Source organism: Schistocerca gregaria, chromosome 3 (assembly GCF_023897955.1).
Source record: "Schistocerca gregaria isolate iqSchGreg1 chromosome 3, iqSchGreg1.2, whole genome shotgun sequence".
NCBI lineage: Eukaryota > Metazoa > Arthropoda > Insecta > Orthoptera > Acrididae > Schistocerca > Schistocerca gregaria.
Window position 1 is genome coordinate 853,489,547 of NC_064922.1, and position 24,080 is coordinate 853,513,626.

A 24,080-nucleotide genomic window follows, 5' to 3' on the forward strand; every position below is an offset into this window, starting at 1 on the left:
TGTGGGAGAGGAAAGATTGAGGACTTTGATTTGGGATAGGAGTTGACGGGTGTGTTCATTGGCCGAGTCGATGTATAGGTGAAGGATTAGTAGTAGTTAACCTTTCCTCCAAACCCCTCTCCCAATCCGAAACCTCTGTCCTATCCAAAGGCCTCACCTTCAGCCCCACTCCCAGGTTCAACCAAACTGCCCTTGTCAAGGATTTACTGTCCTACACTCGTAGTCTCTGCTGGAAATATCACTTTGCCACGAAGAAAAACAATCCTGATCCCACTCCTAATGATCCAACTCTCCAAGACACTATCCAAATTGAACCCTGCCTGCAACAGTTCCGTCCTCCATCACAGCGGGACCCACCTCCTCTTCCTCAAAATCACCCTCTCCAAACCTTCCAGGAATTTCTCACTTCCAGCCTTGCCTCTCAATCTTTCTTGAAAAACCTTAATCCTACTCCCAACATCACCACAGCCGAATCCCAGGCTATCCGTGATCTGAAAGCTGACCGATCCATCATCATTCTTCCGGCTGACAAGGGTTCCACGACCGTGGTACTTGATCGTCGGGAGTATGTGGCTGAGGGACTGCGTCAACTTTCAGACAACTCTACATACAAAGTTTGCCGAGGTAATCCCATTCCTGATGTCCAGGCGGAGCTTCAAGGAATCCTCAACCTTAGGCCCCCTACAAAACCTTTCACCTGACTCCATCAAACTCCTCACCCCACCGACACCTCGCACTCCTACCTTCTACCTACTTCCTAAAATTCACAAATCCAAACATCCTGGCCGCCCCATTGTAGCTGGTTACCAAGCCCGCACAGAACGTATCTCTGCCTACATAGATCAACACCTTCAACCCATTACATGCAGTCTCCCATCCTTCATCAAAGACACCAACCACTTTCTCGAACGCCTGGAATCCGTACCCAGTCTGTTACCCCCGGAAACCATCCTTGTAACCATTGATGCCACTTCCCTATACACAAATATCCCGCACGTCCAGGGCCTCGCTGCAATGGAGCACTTCCTTTCACGCCGATCACCTGCCACCCTACCTAAAACCTCTTTCCTCGTCACCTTAGCCAGCTTCATCCTGACCCACAACTTCTTCACTTTTGAAGGCCAGACATACCAACAATTAAAGGGAACAGCCATGGGTACCAGGATGGCCCCCTCGTATGCCAACCTATTTATGGGTTGCTTAGAGGAAGCCTTCTTGGTTACCCAAACCTGCCAACCCAAAGTTTGGTACAGATTTATTGATGACATCTTCATGATCTGGACTCACAGTGAAGAACAACTCCAGAATTTCCTCTCCAACCTCAACTCCTTTGGTTCCATCAGATTCACCTGGTCCTACTCCAAATCCCATGCCACTTTCCTAGACGTTGACCTCCATCTGTCCAATGGCCAGCTGCACACATCCGTCCACATCAAACCCACCAACAAGCAACAGTACCTCCATTATGACAGCTGCCACCCATTCCATATCAAACGGTCCCTTCCCTACAGCCTAGGCCTTCGTGGCAAACGAATCTGCTCCAGTCCTGAATCCCTCGACCATTACACCAACAACCTGAAAACAGCTTTCGCATCCCGCAACTACCCTCCCAAACTGGTACAGAAGCAGATAACCAGAGCCACTTCCTCATCCCCTCAAACCCAGAACCTCTCACAGAAGAACCCCAAAAGTGTCCCACTTGTAACAGAATACTTCCCAGGACTGGATCAGACCTTGAATGTGGCTCTCCAGCAGGGATACGACTTCCTAAAATCCTGCCCCGAAATGAGATCCATCCTTCATGAAATCCTCCCCACTCCACCAAGAGTGTCTTTCCGCCGTCCACCTAACCTTCGTAACCTCTTGGTTCATCCCTATGAAATCCCCAAACCACCTCCCCTACCCTCTGGCTCCTACCCTTGCAACCGCCCCCGGTGTAAAACCTGTCCTATGCACCCTCCCACCACCACCTACTCCAGTCCTGTAACCCGGAAGGTGTACACGATCAAAGGGAGAGCCACATGTGAAAGCACCCACGTGATTTACCAACTGACCTGCCTGCACTGTGATGCTTTCTATGTGGGAATGACCAGCAACAAACTGTCCATTCGCATGAATGGACACAGGCAGACAGTGTTTGTTGGTAATGAGGATCACCCTGTGGCTAAACATGCCGTGATGCACGGCCAGCACATCTTGGCACAGTGTTACACCGTCAGAGTTATCTGGATACTTCCCACCAACACCAACCTATCCGAACTCCGGAGATGGGAACTCGCCCTTCAGTATATCCTCTCTTCTCGATATCCGCCAGGCCTCAACCTCCGCTAATTTCAAGTTGCCGCCACTCATACCTCACATGTCTTTCAACAACTTCTTTGCCTCTGTACTTCCGCCTCGACTGACATCTCTGCCCTTACTCTTTGCCTTAAATATGTCTGCTTGTGTCTGTGTATGTGCGGATGGATATGTGTGTGTGTGTGTGTGTGTGTGTGTGTGTGTGTGTGTGCGCGAGTGTACACCTGTCCTTTTTTTTTTTTTTTCCCCCTAAGGGAAGTCTTTCCGCTCCCGGGATTGGAATGACTCCTTACCCTCTCCCTTAAAACCCACATCCTTTCATTTTTCCCTCTCCTTCCTTCCTTCCTGACGAAGCAACTGCCAGTTGCGAAAGCTCGTAATTCTGTGTGTGTGTTTGTGTGTTTTGTTCATGTGCCTGTCTGCCGGCACTTTTCCGCTTGGTAAGTCTTAATATATTTTTCCCATGTGGAAGTTTCTTTCTGTTTTATATATATATATATATATATATATATATATATATATATATATATATATATATATATATATATTGCAAGGGGGTATCCTATACATAACTTTTACAGCTTAAAACGTCATTTCCCACATTTTACATTTTCCTGCATTTTGCACCATTTTTTGGAAGTCCCTTGAAAACAGTATAAGCAGGGTTTCACTGTATCTGAAGTGCTGATGTTGACACTGAAGCTGCCAATGGCTGTTTTCATTAATATGTCCTCCCTCCACTACTCCTCCTCAAGCTATTTTACCTATCTGCAAATTCCTTTACAGTCTATCCCAGTAACAGCCTGAAAGCAAGCACTTGCAAGAATGAACAGATTTTCAGAAGACATTTCACCTGTAATGTTGCACTCCCTAAAGTGACTTTTTAGTTTTGCCCACAATAGCTCCATGGCATTTAAATAACAATTGTATGGCAGCAATCAAACTACTTTGTGGCCCTTGCTTGTGGCCAATAGTCAACCAAATATGATTGCGCAGGTGACCTGTTCTCCCAAATAGGGAGAGCAGAACCTTCTTTGACATGGTCTTATAGCATCAGATTCTTCTCTCCTGCAGTCATTTTATCATAAACATTTTCCTCTCATATTTTCTGGGCACTTTGTTGTCTTGCCTGTTGTGATAAGGTGCACTGTCCATGATTATTACAGAGGGAGAGGACAAGTTGGGAGCACAAGATTTTCAAACCTTTTTTTTTTTTTTTAGTAGAAGTTGATTTGGGCCAGAACTTTAGATATGCTTCGCTAGCAAATCTGTTTTGGAACACACACTTCCAATTATTAATCTTATCGGATGCTTCCCCATACAGTAACACCGACACCATCATCTTTGTTTTGCAAGCATTTGCCGCACATTAAGTGACTGTCCATCCAAGATTCATCCAAATCAGAGCTTTCCGTGTCAGCCTCCCTAATATTTTTCATCTCCACAAGGTACCTGGACCACCAATGCACAATGTCACCACATTCCAATAATAGAGTTATCTTGTTTTCAACCTTTCTCCATATGAAACCAATGGACGTCAACTCCCTTTGATTTCCTCACTACTTCTCCTAAGCTGAAGAGAAGGAAAAGAGGCCTCAAAAAAAGGGAACTGAATTTTTGTTCAACAAGGAATCTTCTCAGAAATGGTTTTAAATATATTATTATTACTATATGTATCTATATTTTTACACAAAGTGCACTGCCAGTGGTATAGCACACATATTTGGACCAAATGCATAGCTGTTTAGAATTACTTTCTTATAGAATTACAGCTGAAACTAATCTCTTCTTGCCAGGATTTTCTGACTGCTGTTACATTCTCTAATTCTAGTAATGCCACACAGACTCATGCCAGTGTGCATCACAGTTCTGAGAGAAGACTATGTAATTGAATGTAATGGTTCTTTTTTGAGTTTTCTCAGCATCACAGCGCCTCACCAAATATGACGTCATTTTCCAGCACTCACTCCTTATAAATGGCTTGCTTTTCTGAAATGGAGTGGGATATGCCAGCAACCACATCACCACTCATTTTTGAAAAGATCACATTGAATACAGTGCAACAAAACATAGACACGACAATATGACAAAGCAGCCAACATCAGATAACGGCACACTGCACATTTCTCAACAAACATCTGGAAATTGCTACAGCCTTAAGTCTCCCGACTGCTACTGATCAGAACTAGGGAGTCCGCATAACAAGCTATAATTCCTACAACAGAATATTGAAAGATCGTACCTTTCACACACACACACACACACACACACACACACACAAGGGGGAAAAACAGTGATCTCCCTAATCAACAACTGTCAACTTCAACAAACTCACTCACTTTGTATCTTTCTCCTCTGTTTAACCTTATAGCTATCTCCAATGTGTCCTCAATGGTTTTTTATTCATTTTCCTGTTTCTACACTGTTGCTTGTCATTGGCAGAGGTCACAGTCTGCATAAATTGACATTTTTATTCTGCTCAGTCCGAAATGATCTATGATTAGTTGCTCACTGTGGAACTATTTATCTGCCTAATTCGCTGGAGAGGTTTTATGATGCAATACTAGCAGGTAATCAGTGTCTACCTGACTCCCAAATCTTTCTGCAGAGACAGCTGCTATGTCTGTTTCATAGTATTTACTTACTCAGAGTCAGACAGACAGACAATAGGTCCACTGAATAAACCATTTAAGTTAACAATGAAAGTCCCAAATCCAACAAACAGCCTAAAAAAGACATTCTGCAAATGTCTATTGCAACTTAAGGAACTACTTGTGCTCCATATAGCTTCAAACAACAAACTACTACAATTACAAAAACACTGACAGAAAATCGCTATAAAGCTACCAACCTCAATGAAAGCAAGTTTTTAAATGTCGAGTGTGACATTTTCATACACATGCAATAAATGATCTGCTAGACTGCATTCAACAACTCTTGCGTCAAAAAGTTTTATGGAATGAAGTACTATACTTCTCATCAATTACAAAATTGTACTCTAATTTGTTCAAGTATTTATTTCCACTGTGAGTATACTGATATACTAGCATTTTATGTTCAATATTTTCTTAAAAATCAAAGTGGGGGAAATTACTTTATGGAGATAAACATTATCTATCTGATTCTTTTATGGATGCCTGTGGAATAACTACTGCACAATTACCACATCTGATATCTTTAGTGGATTACTAAGTTCACTCTTGTCCGCTCCCTTACACTGAATTCAAGTCTTGTTGACCATATCAGTAAAAGTATTAAATTCTGATGCAATTTGATACAAACCTTGTAATTTGTATATGCACTTTTAACAGCATCATACAATTTCATATAATGAGCACTGCTGGCAAATAATCCAATGGGTGTTCCACGGTTTGTCTTCTTTTCATCAACTTTATCCTCTTTCTCTGCAACAAGCAAATGAACTGAAAAATATCTAACTATAACCAAAAAAAATATAGAACAGTACAATGAATCTGACTGAAAACGAAACCAGTTTCACAAATAAATAATACTTTACCCACAAGAGCAAACTGCAGCGTGCGCGTGCCCAGACACACACACACACACACACACACACACACACACACACACACACACACCAGAGGAGAAACCCAGCATTGCCCAGGTATTTATTTACAGCTGTGCGTCCCCATCAATACAACAGTGTCTGGCATTGTCCTTAATGTTTATAACATCACATTATCTAAATTACATGTTGTAGGTACATTCAGCGGCATATGTGGATACTGTCTGCAAAATGTGTTGTGAATGGAGTTAATAGCAACAAAATAAAAAATTTAACCAACATGCACAATGCAGTAGTTTTTCAAACATCTCATTGTTTATGATGATGTATCTCCTGAACTGTGTGTTGCACAGTGATATAATACCGTAGGTACACTGACTGGCATGTGTGGGTACTGTCTGTGAAATATATTGTGTTTAGCATTAGTAGCAAAGAAGTAATAAATTTAAATGTCATACATGATGCAGCAATTTTTCATGCATCTCATTGATTGTGATGTCACATCTCCTGAACTATGTGCCCTACAGTGATATCATTTTGCACTTTTACATTCAGTGGTATAAGTGCGTACCATCTGTAAAATGTGTCACAAATACATAGGATCTGGAAAAATGTAGCATCTATTTTTGGCGAAACTTGCATCTATTTTTTGTAAAATTCGCATCTATTTTTGTTGAAACTAACATCTTTTTTGTTGTAAATTAGTCACACAAATTTATAGGGTTATCATGCTACCTGGGTGAAGATAGACAAAGCCTTAGTTCTTTGAAACTGACAGTTTAAAAAAAAAGTGCTAATTGGGAACTTTTTGCATGGAATGTTCGCTTTTCCAAAACCTTCAACACTTTTTTATTCCAAAATAGCCTTTGTTTCCTTTGTTTGGTAGTATTTATACTTTCACAAATGATTGTTCTGTTGAAAAGCAGCAGCATTTTCCTGCGGGTGAACTGAACGAATCTTCAATTTAAGATGTTTCTGGACACTGTTTGTCTTTTCTCATCCAAATATTAAAACTTCTGTAGACTATTAATTTCGCCCATTCATGGGCATTTATAGCTGTGCAACCAACACTACAGATAAAACTAAGAAGGCACTTAGCGTAGAGGTGGAACCGAACATGCGGAATTGTATTTTAATGTTAGGGGAAAAATGTCAGTGCAGTACAAAAATGTAACAGATTTTGTTTTCCAATCACTACAGCGCCGAGTGTGGGCACTACAGGATTTCGTGGCAGACAGTTGTGAGCATTAACACATGAGAAATTTGACCATCAGAGGGTATAGGAGAGGTGCGGGCAAACAAGCTCCACCTCCCTCTCTCAACGCACCTGCCCACAGCAGAACTGACGCACTGTGAGAGATTGCGCTTCTCTTCTGGTGTTGCAAGGGTCATAATCGAAATCCGTGACGGTCCAGGAGTAGTCACTTCACTTATTTCAAAATAAGAAAACAATGAGCAACGCACAACACTACCTATTCAGGAGCGGCTATCGCGCAATTGCTTCTTGACGTTCATTGTTAACGATGTAGTTCAGGCCCAGCGTCAAGTGGTATTTGATCAACCACAGTTCAATACACCACCTAATTTTCCACATTAAAAGTGTTCGCACTGCTTTAGCTAACAAATGCATGTATTTCTTTATTATAAAATGCTAGGTCTCAATGCTGAATACTGCGCTGCATTATGCGTTGTGTATCTTAACTAAATCAATCTCAAATGCCCACAATTGGCATGGCACCAGATCACTGAGTGCACGATACACGTCACTGGATTCATATACTTTTTATTTTGCAAACAGGTTCTTACACACTTTATCTTTTCAAATTGGTCTTCGCCAAATGATCTACGAGGGCTGTTAAATAAAGAATGATCATAATTTCTCACGCTAAAACTTAATCTTATGATATTCTGTTAGCTTAATGTGCAACAAACATTGTTGGGACCCCTGGTTCTCACCTGTGAGAGGCACGCAAGGTCACACATGTTCAGTATAGCCTACTGCTGCAATGGAGGTAGCACGTGAGGAACAATATGCGGCTTTGAAACTCTGCTTTCGTCTCAAAAAATTTTCAGCTGAGGCCTATATGATGTTACGGGAGGCCTATGGAGAGTCTGTTCTTCCCTACAGCACAGCTCGAAGGTAATTTAAAATGTTTAAATTGGGGAGACAATCAATTTCAAAGGAAGATGGAGTCGGTGCTCCTGTTACTGCTCTTACAGAAGAAAACATCAACACTGCTGCTGTCATTGTGAGAGAGGATCGATGAATTACCTTAGGATCATTTTCTGAAATACTGAACATTTCATTGGATGCCACCCACACATTGGTGACAGAAAAATTACACATGACACATGTTTGTGCTCGATGGGTTTCACGACTGTTAATTCCCAAACAAAATGACATTCACGAGCAAGTCTGCATGCAGTTAAGTTAATGTTACAGGAAGATCTGGAGTTTCTTTCAAATGTAATCACTGCTGCTGAAACTTAGTTACATCATATTGATCTTGAGAGCAAAGCTCAGTGTGGAAATCTCCTTCACCACCAACCCCTAAAAAAGCAAACGTAGTTGCTTCTGGTGGGAAAGTTATGGTCATCTCATTCTCTGATATTCATGGAATGGTTTATCAACACATTGTACCTGCACACACATTAGTAACTGGACAATACTAGAGGGATGTCCTGAAAACATTTCAAGTCCATATCAGGCGCAAAAGACCACATTTCTGTGTAGCAGGCTGGATGCTGCACCATAATAATGTGCGGCTGCATATTGCCAATGTTGTTGCTAAATATCTTGCAAAAATCAACGTGAAGTCAATCCCTCACCCTCCCAATAGCCCAGATTTAGCCCCATGTGACTGTTTTGTATTCCCTAACGTAAAGAAACACCTTTGTGGGAGGCATTATCAATCATCAGAAGCAGTGGTGAAGGCTGCAGAGGCGATTTTGAAGGACCTCTCAAAAAATGGAATCCAACATGTATTTGAAGACTGGCAGAAACGCTGTAACAAGTGTGTCGCACTCATGGGAGACTACTTTGAGTACAACCATCAAAATTATGATGATCGGTATCGGTATGTTGTCAAAAAAAAAAGTTATGATCATTCTCTATTGAACAGCCCTCGTAAATACCAGTAACTGAAAACTGGTTACATTTTCGATATTTATATGCAGAAAATAAAGCTATTTCAAACTATCTCTGATAAAATAGTACATCTGGACACAATACACTATGATACTGCATCTATTAAGTAATTTCCCATTTTTGCATTTTGAGGCATAATTTGCATCTACTTCACATTTACTGCAAAATGTGAATTTTTCTGGTCCCTATGAATACAGTTAGTAGTAAAGAAGCAATAAATTAAATGTCACGCCTCATACAGTAATTTTAATGCCGAACAACGAAAAAATCTAAGCAATAAACATTTTACTTTCGTCATTTTTAAGGCATTGTCAGTGAGAAAAAATGTGTGCAGGTTTGAAATTGTGTGTAAAGCTTGTTGTAAGTTGCTAAATGCACAAATAATGGATGGATGAAAGTTGTGAATTCACGTGTCGTGGGCTGCATTTCTGATTCGTCCCCCCACCACACACACCCTTTTGATGGGTATGGGTTCTCACACTCACAGAACTGTCACCTAACATTACAGTATATGTGTAACAAGTTTGGCTGAAATTGGTCCAGTGATTCAGGAGGAGAGGTGGGACACACACACACACACACACACACACACACACACACACACACACACACACACACACACACAGACAGACACACAAATGCGCGAGCTGTTAACAGCCCTAAGGCCGTTTCTTGCAACCTCATATCCAAGCCTCTTGATCCTTGTAAATAAAAAAGTAAGTGGTATAAATAAATAAATAAATAATATTGTCAGCATTTCATCGTGGATTTTAAACTGTTTGATAAAAATAAAGGCACCTTAAGATTAATGTAAAAGATAGTCTTGTAAATAGTGAGCATGTTGTTATATTTTTCACTGAGAAGCTGTATTCCACATGTACACTAACTGATATGTTCCAAATCATAGTGGGAGACCCAAGTTACAGTCTACAGAACATGTAGCTAAATGTTTAAATATATGAAAATGCTCAAATGATGCACTACTATTGCATTTTAATATAAAATCAATACTTAACTCAGTGAAACTTGTTCATTTATATTAAACCAGTGATATTTGGACCACCTTGAGTTACCACTTCATGAGCCACAATGGCAAATAACGAACTTTTTGCACATGGAAATTACCTGCTCCTTCGTATTGTTAGTGCAATGTTCTGCATTGTCAAATTCTTATTTGTATTCCACAGTTATTATTCTCTGCTACTGGAAGGAAATCAGATCTCAGATTTAACGAATCTGGCCCTTTTGTCTTACTGTCATTTTTAGTGTAATGCGCAAGTAGATCACCCACATGAACACTTACTTCAAAACATAATTTGTATTTTCAAATATCACATACTGTTTGATGACTTTTTTTTTCTGTTCTCATATTATCATTAACCCTCTCGACACGAGGTGCATGCCGGCACTCTCCACCTACCCATAGCCAGTGACTGAGGATGTACTGGCGCGTTTCTCCATACCCCTATGCAATGACAGAGTCTGCCAACCCGCACTGGTGCATCACGTTTACATCTACCTCACTCCTTACTAAAATCCAGGTGATTTGTCAGGGATTCTGAAAGGCTTAGAGAACCATGAGCATGTCTTTGTTCTTCTAACATCCATTGCAGTCGCCTGCAGCAATTCTGCAAACTCAAGGTAAATAGAGCACACTTTTTACACATTCTGATTCAATTGTTACATTGAATCTTTAAATAAATAATTATATTTTTGCAATCTAATCAAGACACAATCACATGTTACAGTAAGTTAATGGAACAAATAACTTTTTTTAAGTAAGTCCTTGTCTAAACATGTATGTTATTCTGGTTGGTTTAACACTTGACAATAATATTTTCCATCCTACAAAATTAACATATTTTCCGATCAGAATGGTTTGCACTACAGGAAGAAAAAGATGGTCTGGCAGGTCTGAACCCATTCTACCACCTTCCTCAGATCCCATGCCTTCAACATTAGCACCCACACCGCACACTAGGACACTTCTTGCAGCAACAAGGTTTCTGAACTATTTTTAACTCTGACTGACAATTTATGATCAGAGTCAACCAAAGACTCTGATGGACAAACAGATAATAATGCAGTTGTCACAAAATCACTTACTAAGTGTTCTTATCTTATTTGTGGTCCATTCTTGTTAGTGTCTTTTACTGTACACATTTTATTTGAATAATATTGATTTCTTTTGTAAATATGGCTGAAAAACAAACATTTGTTTACACTTCCTTACTTCATATCTGACATTGCAGACATTGGTAAAATGATTTATCTCAAATACACAAATCTGGATTTTTGGTTTGTCTTTCATGTATGTTCATTTACTTTTGTTTAGTTCCAAGCAAGTGAGGACCGCACTCTTCACTAAAAAACTTCTGAGGATCCCGACAGATGGTGAAGAGGACATCCCGGGAAACATCTGTGAAAATAATGATCAGTAGTTCCTGGTGGAGAAAATTTTTGTTCTACTTCTTGAATGAGTCGAGGATTCCAATTAAGATAATGAGTCCCAAGCACCCCATTTGACACTTCAGATAGGTGTATCTTCAGCTGCTCCAAATAGACGTCCCTAGAAAAGGGACCAGGCAAGCCACCGCACCACTGACATACCTTTTGAAATAAATCCTGGACAAACTGTTGACATGACTCATCTAAATACCCCATTAGGCTTCCTAAACCTCTTACTAACCAGTGAACTCCTTGACCATATTATGACACAAGCAAATGTTTATGCCCAATGTTTAGGCAGAATGGCCACACATTCTAATACACTGGTAAAAAAATGGAAGCCCCAGGAGGTAGAAAAATTAAGGATGCTTCTTGGTTTACTTTACAACATGGGAACCATTCCACTGAACAGACAAAGTGATTAATGGAACACTAATTTTGCACTTTTTGGAGTACCATTGGATGTAAACAAGGACTAAGATTTGGAACATTAAATATACAAACATTGACTGGAAAGTTGGAGGAGATGGTATGGTACGATGGAAAGAACCAACTGGGGTTAGCTGAAGAACCTTTTGGGGTTAGCTGAAACAAGATGGAAAGGAGAAGGAAGGAGAGAACTGAGGAAAGGCTACCACCTGTATTGGAGTGGAAATGAAGAGGGAAGGAGAAACGGAGTCAGAATAGTAGCAAGAGATGGATTAAAAGAGAAAGTGAAGAGAATAAGTGACTGGATGATGAAGACCAAAATATCACTCAAGGGGACTACCACAGAGGTAATATAAGTGTATGCACCGCAGGAAGGTTGCACTTCTAAGGTGAAGCAAGAGTTTGAAGAGGAAATGCAGAAGCAGATGGGAAGGAAGAATATGATAGTAATGGGGGCTTTAAACACACGTGTTGGAAGAGAAAGACAAGGATGCGCAAGTGTGCTTGGACCAGAGGGTTTGGGCTGCCGAAACAAGGAAGGTGAAAGACTACTGAAGTTCTGTCAAATGTATGACTTGCTGGTTGGGAACTCCTGGTTCAGGAAAAGAGAGCCACAAGATTACCTGGTATAATCAAGACAAGAAAGTCGATAGTTGACTACTTCCTGTACTATAGTGAGATGAACAGGAACATCACTGACATTAGGGTAATACCATCAGAGGCCTTGGTTAGCGACCACCGCAAAGTTTGAGTCCAGGATAGAAGGATATGTTGTAAGGCGAGTTTCCACTTGTAAAATTCAGAGTAGCTGGCGTCTGTGGGAAAAATCCAAATGTGCAGGCTGCCATTAAAATCAAGTACATCTTTTTGCTCAGTAACTGAGTGATTCAGCTATCTCTTGTTCACAGTTTGGTGGTGTCCATTCATGAGGACAGACAGCTTGTTAGCATCACATCCACACAGAATACTTTAGTAAGTTAGTAGGGAGAGTGAGTAAGATATTTCTCATTTCAGGGTGCAGCAAAAGGTGGTCGAAACCCTGACTGAGGACATGATTTTGTTGTTCCAGTCCTCCACTGACATACAGGGAGGTGTTTCCCTTTTGGGGCCTGTCAGTCTGTGTATGGGGAGGGTGGGTGGGGGGGGGGGGGGGTGGGGGGGGGGGGTGATGGTAGGTAACTGGAGAGATGAGGTAGGATATATCTGTGAAACAGGTAATTTTTGTCTGGGAAGGCCTCAGAAAGAGCCATGGAATATTTGGACAGGGACTGCTCGTCACTGCCAATGTGAAAGCCCAGGAACGACGCTGTACAGAAGGGTCATCTTGGTGTGAGATGGGTGACAACTGTCAAAGAGCAGGTACTATTGATGGTCCGTAGGTCCGATGCGATGGAGGCACTCATGCAGCCATCCACAGTCTGGTGGTCAACAATGAAGAAGGTAGCTTGTGGGACTGAGGAGGGAAGAAGATATTGAGGTTCCGAAGGAATGTGTCTAGGATGTCCTCAACCTTGATCCAGATTATGAAAATGCCATCAATGTATCTGAAGAAGGTGAAGCATTTGAGATTCTGATTGGTTACAAAGGATCCCTAGGATAGGTTGACACAGGATGGTGACATGCAGATGACCATCACTGTATACAGATTTTCCACTGTTTGACAGTAGAACAGACAGATGAAACAGAGCAACAGTCAGCTTGCAGGACAATGCTACAGCTTAAGGTAAGGGCTCTCATACGTATGGAGCTGTTAGACAGAAGTTGGGTTTTGTCGGCCCATAATGCACTACAAGGTATCTAAGAAAATACTCAATCACTAGAAAAATACTCAATCACTCAGGTGTATCAAAAGAGGTTTGTTGCCAAAGTAACAGGCTACTAAAACAATGTCCAGAACTGCTGGAAATGTGTATGCAAGCATTTTTCACATCTCTGTGTTTTGGTTACCACAATTATTTATCTGAAGAGAAGCTTCAATCAAAAACTTTAACCTATTTTTTCATCTGTTCTTATTTTGTGATGGTAGTAACAAAATTCAGGGTGACTGTAAGAGCTGTGACCGCCACAGCTCAAGAAATATTCAGAATGACCAAGGCAGGCTGCTGAGTAAGTCAGACCCAGGTAGCAACATAAATCTGAGGCACTGTGCACAAGCAATAAGATTAAGGGATTACAAATCTGTCCTCAACACAGGGTCTAGCAATGGAAAGGTTAACAACAAAAGACTAAACTAATAAATAAATAAATGAAGACAGGTCACCACTCACCTACAGATGGTCTGATTCAGAAGTGGACACAAAAATACTAAAAAGTCTAAAATAATTCTCTCTCTCTCTCTCTCTCTCTCTCTCTCTCTCTCTCTCTCTCTCTCACACACACACACACACACACACACACACACACACACACACACACACACAGCTTTTGTAGAATAGGCTCCTATCCAAACAAAATTTTATGAACACATTCTTAATTATACAGGCTTGATTTCTGTATGCTTTCAACAATGCTCACCATGGGAACCTTTGGAAGGTGACAGCCCACGAGTACGTAAGACCTCAGTATCTCTGCCTCTTCGCTTGATTGGAGAAAGAGACGGTGCAGTTGGCAAAGAAGGTAATGCTGGTCTCGGAGCTGGAGCGCTGGGGACTGTCTCTTCCAGGACATGTACAAATACATTTAGCACTCGTGTTACATGTATCAACAACTGTTCACTCATCACTGCCAACTGAAAAGATGAAAGCCATTTACACATTGGTACATCTATGATTAAATAGCAGATAGTAAATATAACATGTTGCCCAGAAGGCTACATTTGCACAAAATGAGACAGATGGGAGCATCACTGATGTTACTGGTGTTGTAGCAGCATATTTTTAAGGTAAACACAGAGTGCAAGTTAATATATTAAAATACATTAACACAACTGAAATAAAATCTTACTCTGAAATCTGCAAAGAAAGAAAACAAGTTAAAGCAAACCCATCACACCAAAATAGAGGGTGTTCCATTTATCTGATGATCGCCTGCCCAGGGTACTGCAGGGCAGCCATGGAAGCCGCGCCCGTTGGTCGAATGAATCCCATGGGACTGCACAGTGGCCCCCTTTTATTTGTGGGTTTTCAGCCTGAAGGCCATACAGGAAACATTCCTTGTCAGCTGTTGTCATTTGAGCAGTGAGACAGGTATCACGAGTGTAACAGTTAAGTCTGCGAATGCAACAATGGCAAGAGCGAATTATTCAAGTGCATAACGAGTGTTTATTTACAATTCATATGTGTGTACAGAGTCCACTCGTACTGTTCAGAGATTTTTTGAACAGAAGTTTCTAGGTGTTTGAGTTCCCAGGTATGATGCAGTTCACAAATTAGTGAATAAATTTTGTGAAATGTGAAGTGTTCAGGAGAAGAAGTGTAAAAGACGACATACACTGCTTACAGTAACTCATCTCAATGACACTGCTTACCACCTGGAAAATTCCTCTAGAAAGTCTCTCAGACGTCTCCCGCAGCAAACACAAATATCATGCAATTCTGTAAAAAAAGTGGTGCTAAGCTGCTTCGGCTAAGGCCCTATAAAGTATCAGTAGTACAAGAACTTTGACATGGTAATCCTGCACAAGGTTAAGTTCTGCAAATGGGTTTTAAAAGAAGTGGATGACAATGAAATGGATCCTTACCTCAATCTGTTTTCAGATGAGATTTGGTCCCATATACACAGGTACGTTAATTCCCAAAACTGCTGACATTGGAGCTTCATGAAGAACCTCTTCATGATCAGAAAAAAGGGGTATGGTGCACAGTTAGTGGTGACCAAATAATAGGCCCAATTTTTTTTAATGACACAGTTACAAGTGAAAGATATGTGCAAAACGTTTTGCAACCATTTTTTAATGATCTGAGTGAAAGAGAATTAAGCTTCACATTTTTCAACAGGATTCGGCAAGGGCTCATACGGCCAATGTTTCTTTGCACGCAATTCATGATGTGTTGGATGACAGAGTGATTAGTAAGAATACCTGGCCTGCTAGAAGTCCTGATTTATTTGTGGGGCACACTGAAGAACAAAGCATACACAACAAATACTCGCACGATAAAGGAACTCAGGGATAATATCCGTAAATCAATTAATTAAATATCTTTGAGAGAATTACATCGTGCAATTAATAATTTCTTGAGCAGATGTCAGAAATGCTTGGAAAATAATGGCACGCAGTTCCGGCATCTCCTTGTGTGACCTGGGTGAGCACCAAATTTCTTTGCTTATATTTTATAATGTAGTCGTGTCGTACCGCAGCAGTAGACGGGCGATGCGGCATCTGATCACCAGGTGACAGAGTGCTCACTGCCCGGCACCTACTTCGCTGCACAAGCGGTCATTAGATACATGGTACACCCTTTATTAGAGGATTATAGATAAAGTCAATAGCCTTCTGAATTGCTTAGATGAAATGCAGCCTACAAATCAATGTCCGAACATCCTATGACCAATGAAATACAATTACTGAACATACTTGCTCCAGTTACTGCTCGTCAGAGGGATTGCCACTTTTACCAAGAATATTAAGATCTCAAGCTGACAAAGATATCTTTAATGCTCTTTAATTTAATTGCTCATGATGGCTTAATTTTAATGAAAATGTGTGTTAAGCAACTAGATACTAACCACTGCTAATCTTTAAGATGCAACAAGGTCAAATCACAGTTATTTTGAATCAACATACATGTATATACTTTTCAAATGCATTTAACAACATTTTACTTAACACTTGTCAAAACTGGCATCTTCAGCCCATCATTTCATGTCACTCACCATTACTTCATTATATTGATGCACATAGGGCAGTGGAAAATAAATAAAAAAATAATTGTTTGTTCGTGTGTGTGTGTGTGTGTGTGTGTGTGTGTGTGTGTGGACTTTGCTCTGAAGAAAGATTCATCCAAAAGCTGACAACAGTCTCAATCTTGTTCACGTGCCTACAGACGACTCACCTATACAGCGAATTGTTACCTTTACCCATTTGTTATCTATACTGATATATACATGTCATGTATATGACAACTGCCTGAACATAACTCAAAAACAAACAAAGATTAAACTAAATTATATGCAGATGTACAGAGCTTACCAGCAGATACAAACTGATATTACAATTAGCTGCACAAACCACTTACAAACATCTGTCATGATTTGTCTTACAAAATACGATTCAATGACATTTTATGCATAGTGAATCCAGAGTACAACTGTTTAATGATACCAGTATGGAGATTATTGTGCACCAACTGTCCAAAATGTGCAATTCATTATTAAGACATATTTTGGGACTGCATTATGCCATTATTGAGTACTTCCCTTAAGCACAGTCAAGAATAATAAGAAAGCAAGAGTGACACAGTGGCAAACATATAAAACATACCCAGTAGACTTACTTATTTGGCTTTCATTAGCAAACAGTGCTCTGTGAGAATGTTATGCGACACTGGCTATTACAGACATTATACGGTGATACATATAGGCAAGAGTCTTATATTTCTAAAAGTGTAAATTGCTACACACCATATAGAGGGGAAGTTGAGTCATAGACAGGCACAAGAAAAGGCCAGCTAAATATTTGGGCTTTTGCCCAAAAGATCTTCTTCTTAAGAAGGCAACAGGTAAAACACAGGAAAGAAGAGAGAGAGAAAGAATGATTCTTTAGAAGAAGGCTTTTTGGGTAAAAGCTCAGACGTGTGTAGCAATCTACACTTTTGATAATATTATCAGTATCCTATCCTCGTTTCTCCATTGTTAGTAACTTTAAACCAGAGCAGATCACCCCCCTCTCCCTCCCCCCTCCCCTCTCTCTCTCTCTCTCTCTCTCTCTCTCTCTCTCTCTCTCTCTCTCTCTCTCTCACACACACACACACACACACACACACACACACACACACACACACACAAACTTCTCAAAAACTGTAAATAAATTATAAGAAATTACTATATTGCTTTTTTTATTGCAAACTTATATTCTAATATTCAGATACTGAGTTGTTTACATCCACTAAATCACGAAGCTACACTTGGTCATGCCCAAAAGGGAAAAGTTGCTTTGGTGAGTTTATTACCTGTTTGTCTCGAAGAACAGCCCATAAAGTTTTATGCTGTTCAGTTTCAGCTGGAGTTACTATTTCAGCTGGTCGTAGGCAGTAAACTGATAAACCTGCAGTGAAATAAGAAGCCATAAGCAAAAGTAAGTAAGAACTACGATAATATGCACAACTTATGCAACTGGAGTTACTATTTCAGCTGGTCGTAGGCAGTAAACTGACAAACCTGCAGTGAAATAAGAAGCCATAAGCAAAAGTAAATAAGAACTACGATAATATGCACAACTTATGCAATGATAATGTTACATATATATGCTCACAATGTTCATTAAGTATCTCTCATTAAATAAAATTAAAGTTGTTTGGTTGGTTAGTTGGATGCTTAAAGGGACAAAATTACTGAGTCATTAGTCTCTTCAGTCCTCGAACAGACAGAGATATATGACTGTGGATCGAGATAGCCTAGCACGCAAAACCCACGGGAAGAAAACCCCGAGGTCTACCAATGTCAGTGAAGCTCAGGTAAAGGACAAAAGAAGAACAGGAGACAGAAGAGGAAAGGCAAGCAAGGTGCCCCATCTAGGGAGCAGCCAGAAGCCCCTGAAAGCAGAGTGGAATGAGGGGACATACATCCCCCACCCTCGCCACTTACCAGAAGTACCCTACTCTGAAATTGTCTTCGAAAGACTAGCAGCACAGACAGGACAAGAGAAGCACAGATAGACAAAAGACAAACGAGTCTAACAGACCAAACAAGAGGGTGTGAAGAAGAGTAAAAGAGTAGGTAGGGTGAGGACTGGGAGGGACAACCAACCACTCAATGGGCCAATAACCTTAAGCAGTCGTCCCTTAAATAGAGTGATAAAAGCCCGCTTCACAAACAAAACACAAAACTAACTCAGCCACTGGGGCATCATCTCCTAACACCAGGGATAGCAAGTCAGGGAGATCAAGAGTCAGCAGCAGGGTGGCTAGGTTGAGACAGTCCAGCAAAATGTAGGCCACTGTCAAACGGCCGTCACAATGACAGTGGGGTGAGTCCTCCCTATGGAGGAGACGACCATGAGTCAGCCAAGTGTGGCTGATGTGGAACCGGCAGAGGACGGTACAGCCCTTGGTAGAGGCCTGCATCGAGGATCTACACACATTTGTAGTCTCCTTTATCAGCAGCAGTTGGTTTGGTGAAGTCAGAATGAGCCAGTCCACATTCCAGACACACATTACCTGAAGGCGTAAAATCCATCACAGGACTGTTTCTGGAATACTGATCTCCAAGAGTCGGTTTACTGGTGGCCTGTTTGGCCTGGTTATCAGTGAGTTCATTCCCTGGCATCCCGACATGGTCAGGGTCCAGACGAGGGTCACTGAACACCCACACTGGGTCCGGACGAGGGTCACTAAGCATCCACACTGTTCAAGGTCATATAGGGAATCATCGATAGTAATTACCAAGGAATAGCAAGGATAGCATTGGTCGAGAGCTTGCAAACTGCTCAAGGAGTCACTGCATATGAGGAAGGACCCACCAGTGCAGGAATGGATATGCTCAAGACCATGAGAGATTGCTACCAATTCTGCAGTGAAAACACTGCAGCCATCCAGAAAGGAAAGCACTTTGCTGTTGTTGTTGTTGTTGTGGTCTTCAGTCCTGAGACTGGTTTGATGCAGCTCTCCACGCTACTCTATCCTGTGCAAGCTTCTTCACCTCCCAGTACGTACGGCAGCCTACATCCCTATCAGTTCGCTATGTCTCGCATAAGTATAAGCAAAGCTTACATGACCAGCAACCATCGAGCCATGAGTGTAGGTGACTTCTGAACCCTCGGATGTGCCAAAGATGGACAAAAAGCCGGCAGCGGAGGGCCTCTATATGAACGGAGTCTTTGCAACCTTGTGACAGGTCAAGACGAGGCTGTGGCCAAGGGATGCACCATGGAGGTGCATGGTGGGGGTGGGTCTAGAGAAGAATTGGAAGAGAAACAACTGTAGTTCAGAAAGGATAGACCATGTGTAGAACATGATCACAATCCCTGATCTGGGGCACTGTTGCAGCAGATGGATTAGCATGTTTGGAAAGAGAAGACAGTGGTGCAGATCCTTAGGGAAGCTGTGAATGTGGATAGTACACTGGACAAGCTGATGTTGGTGCTTGATCCACAAAGGAGGGACGCCAGTCTCCACAAGTAAGTTGTTCACAGGGCTAGTTCGAAAGGCTCCTGCCACAAGACAAATCCCACAGTGGTATATCAGAACCACACCTGCAACGGTGAGGGCGATGCCAAACCATGTGCCAGACCCTCATAATCGAGGCGCGACTGTATCAGGGCTTTGTAAAGTTGCAGAAGGGTAGTGCGGTTTGCACACCAGCTGATGTTATTTGGGCAACAAAGTGTATTAATGTGCAGCCAGCACTTTTCACTCAATCTGGCAGACAGGGGGAATCCATGTCAACCAAGAATCGACGACCAGTCTTAAAAAGTGATAAGTCTCCACCACATTGAGTAGTTGGTCACTGAGGTACAGTACTGGTTGTGGGTGAATGGTATTACATCAATAAAAGTGCATGACGCAAGTCTTGGCAGTGGAAAATCAGAAGCCATGAGTGAGGGCCCATGCCTGCGCATTTCGTACTGTGCCTTGCAGTCAATGTTCAGTGACACCAACACTAGAAGAAGAATAATAGAGCCAGATGTGGTCAGCACACAAGGAGGGTGAAACTGAGAACCCAACAGCTGCTGCTAGACCACTGATGGCTACCAGAAAAAGAGGAACACTCAGTACAGAGCCCTACAGGGGTACATTCTCCTGTATATGTGGGGGAGGGGGGGGGGGTCTACTGTTGGAAGCAGTTTTATTATAATGATCATTTCTTCCTATGTACATTGGCATCAAAAAAATATTTTCACATTTAGACAAGAAAGTTGGTGATTGAAATTTCTTGAGAATATCTCACTGCAACAAAAAATACCTTTGTTTTATTGATTTTCACCCCAAAACCTCTGTCATGTCCATGACACTATCCCTCCTATTTCTCAGTAATACAAAATGTGCTGCCCTTCTCAGTGTACTCCATTCATCCTATCTATCTGGAAAAGATCCCACACCACATAGCGGTACTCTAAAAGAAGAGGGACAAGTGTCGTGTAGGCAGTCTCTTTAGCAGATCTGTTGTATCTTCCAGGTGTTCTGCCAACAAGACGCACTCCTTGGTTTGCATTCCCCATAACATTTTCTATGTGTTCTTTCCAGTTTAAGTTTTCTATAACTCTCATTCCTAGGTATTTGGCTGAATGTATGGCCTTTAGATTCGATTGATTTATTGTGTAACTGATGTTAAACAAATTCATTTTAGCACTCACGTGGATGGCCTCACACTTTTCATTACTTAGGGTCAATTGTCAATTTTTGCACTGCACAAATCAACTTATCTAAATATTTATGCAGTTGGTATTAATCTTCTGATGACTTTACTAGAGGATAATAACAGCACCATCTGTAAACACCCGAAGGCTGCACAGACTGTCTCCTACATCGTTTATAAAGGTAAGGAACAGCAAAGGCCCTGTAACACTGCCTTGGGGAATGCCAGAAATCATTTCTGTCCTACTCGATGACTTTTTGTCAATTACTATGAACTGTGATCTCTCTTACAGGAAATCATGAATCCAGTCACTTAGCTGAGACAATATTCCATTGGCATACAATTCCATTACAAGATGCTTGTGTGGTACGGTGTCAAAAACTTTCTGGAAATTTAGAAATACATAATTTATTTGAAATTTCACAATGACAGCAATCAAAACTTCATGTGAGAAAACAGCTAGTTGCATTTCACAAGAATGAAGTTTTTTTTTTTTAAATCTGTGTTGACTACGTGTCCATAGACTGTTCTCTTTCGGGTGATTCATGATGTTCAAACACAATCTATGTTAAAAAATCCTGTAGCATATCGACGTCAATGATATGAGCCTGTAATTTAGTGGTTACCCCTATTGCCTTTCTTGAATAATGGCATGAACTGTGCAACTTTCTACTATTTGAGTAGTTATCTTTCATCGAGCGAGCAGTTTTAAATAATTGTTAAGTACGGAGCTATTGCATCAGCATATTCTGAAAGGACCTAACTGGTATACAATCTGCTTTTATCAAGTGATTTAAGTTGCTTCGCTACTCCAAGGATATGTACTTCTAAGTTACTCATGTTGTCAGCTGTTCTTGATTCGAATTCTGAAATGTTTACTTTGTTGTCTTTGGTGAAGAAATTTTGGAAAGCTGCGTAACTAACTCTGCTTTAGCAGCATTGTCAACTATAATAGTTCCATTGCTACAGTGCAGAGAAGGCACTGATTGTGTCTTGCTGCTAGCATACTTTAAGTGGTGTCTTCAGTCCTAAGACTGGTTTGATGCAATTCTCCCTGCTACTCTATTTTGTGTAAGCCTCTTTATCTCCGAGTAACTATCGCAACACACATTATTCTGAATCTCCTTAGTGTATTCATCTATTGGTCTCCCTTTAGGATTTTTACCTCACACACTTCCCTCCAGTACTAAATTGGTAATCCCTAGATGTCTCAGAATGTGTCCTGACAACTGATCTCTTCTTTTGGTTCGGTTGTACCACAAATTTCTCTTGTCCCCTATTCTATTCAGTATCTCCTCATTAATTACATGATCTACCCATCTAATCTTCAGTATTCTTCTGTAGCACCACATTTCAAAAGCTTCTAATCTCTTTTTGTCTAAACAGTTAATTATCCATGTTTCACTTCCATACATGGCTACACTCCAAAGAAATAATTTCAGAAGAGGCTTTCTGACACACGTATACTTAATGTCAACAAATTTCTCTTTTTTCAGAAACGCTTTTCTTGCCATTGCCAGTCTATATTTTATATCCTCTCACTTTGGCTTTGCTGTCCAAATAGCATCTACTACTTTAAGTGTCTCATTTCCTAATCTGCAACCCACATCACCCGGTTTAATTCGACTACATTCCATTATCCTCATTTTGCTTTTGTTGATTTTCATCTTATATCCTCCTTTCAAGACACTGTCCATTCTGTTCAACTGTTCTTCCCGGTCCTTTGCTGTCTCTGGCAGAATTACAATGTCATCGGCAAACCTCAAGGTTTTTATTTCTTCTACCTGGATATTAATTCCTACTCCAAATCTTTCTTTTGTTTTATTCATTTCTTCCTCAATGTACATATTGAATAATATTGCGGATAGGCTACAACTTTGTCTCATTCCATTCTATGTCACTGCTTCCCTTTCATGCCCCTCGACTCTTATAGCTGCCACCTGGTTTCTGTACAAATTGTAAATAGTCTTTCACTCCCTGTATTTTACCCCTGCCACTTTCAGAATTTGAAAGAGAGTATTCCAGTCAACACTATCAAAAGCTTTCTCTAATTTTACAAATGATATAAACATAGGTTTGTCTTTCCTTAACCTAACTCCAAAGATAAGTCATAGGGTCAGTATTGCTTTGCGTGTTCCAACATTTCTCACAATCCGAACTGATCTTCCTGAGTTCAGCTTGTACAGGCTTTTCCATCTGCCTGTAAAGAATTTGTGTCAGTATATTGGAACTGTGACTTATTAAACTGATAATTCCGTAATTCTCACACCTGTCAGCACATGCTTTCTTTGGAATTTGAACTATTATATCTTCTTGAGTTCTGAGGGTCTTTTGCCTTCTCATACAGTTTGCTCACCAGATGGCTCTCTCGAGGTTATAAGTAGTTCTAACAGAATGTTATCTTATCCTGGGGCCCTGTTTTGACTTAGGTCTTTCAGTGCTCCATCAAATTCTTCACACAGCATCGTAACTCCCATCTCTTCTTCATTTACATCCTCTTCCATTTCTATAATATTACCGTCAAGTACATTGCCCTTATAGAGACCCTCTATATACTACTCCTACCCTTCTGCTTTCCCTTCATAGCTTAAGACTGGTTTTCCATCTGAGTTCTTGATATTCATATAGGTGGTTCTCTTTTCTCCAAAGGTCTGTTTAATTTTCCTGTAGGTGACATCTATCTCATCCCAAGTGATATTTGCTTCTACACCATTACATTTGTCCTCTAGACATTCCTGCTTAGCCATTTTGCACTTCCTGTTGATCTCATTTTTGAGTCGT

General features: G+C 40.9%; 1 protein-coding gene across 2 annotated transcripts in view; it reads right to left on the minus strand.

Annotated features, from left to right (window-relative positions):
* LOC126354803 (huntingtin) overlaps positions 1-24,080 on the minus strand; it is a 472,584-nt gene that overhangs the window by 292,205 nt on the left and 156,299 nt on the right. For both annotated transcript variants that reach the window (XM_050004721.1, XM_050004723.1), the window contains exons 17-19: positions 17,957-18,051; positions 14,364-14,577; positions 5,581-5,702 (exon numbers count right to left, since the gene is read on the minus strand). In XM_050004721.1, coding sequence (XP_049860678.1) covers positions 5,581-5,702; positions 14,364-14,577; positions 17,957-18,051 — 431 coding nt within the window. The remainder of the gene's footprint in view (positions 1-5,580; positions 5,703-14,363; positions 14,578-17,956; positions 18,052-24,080) is intronic.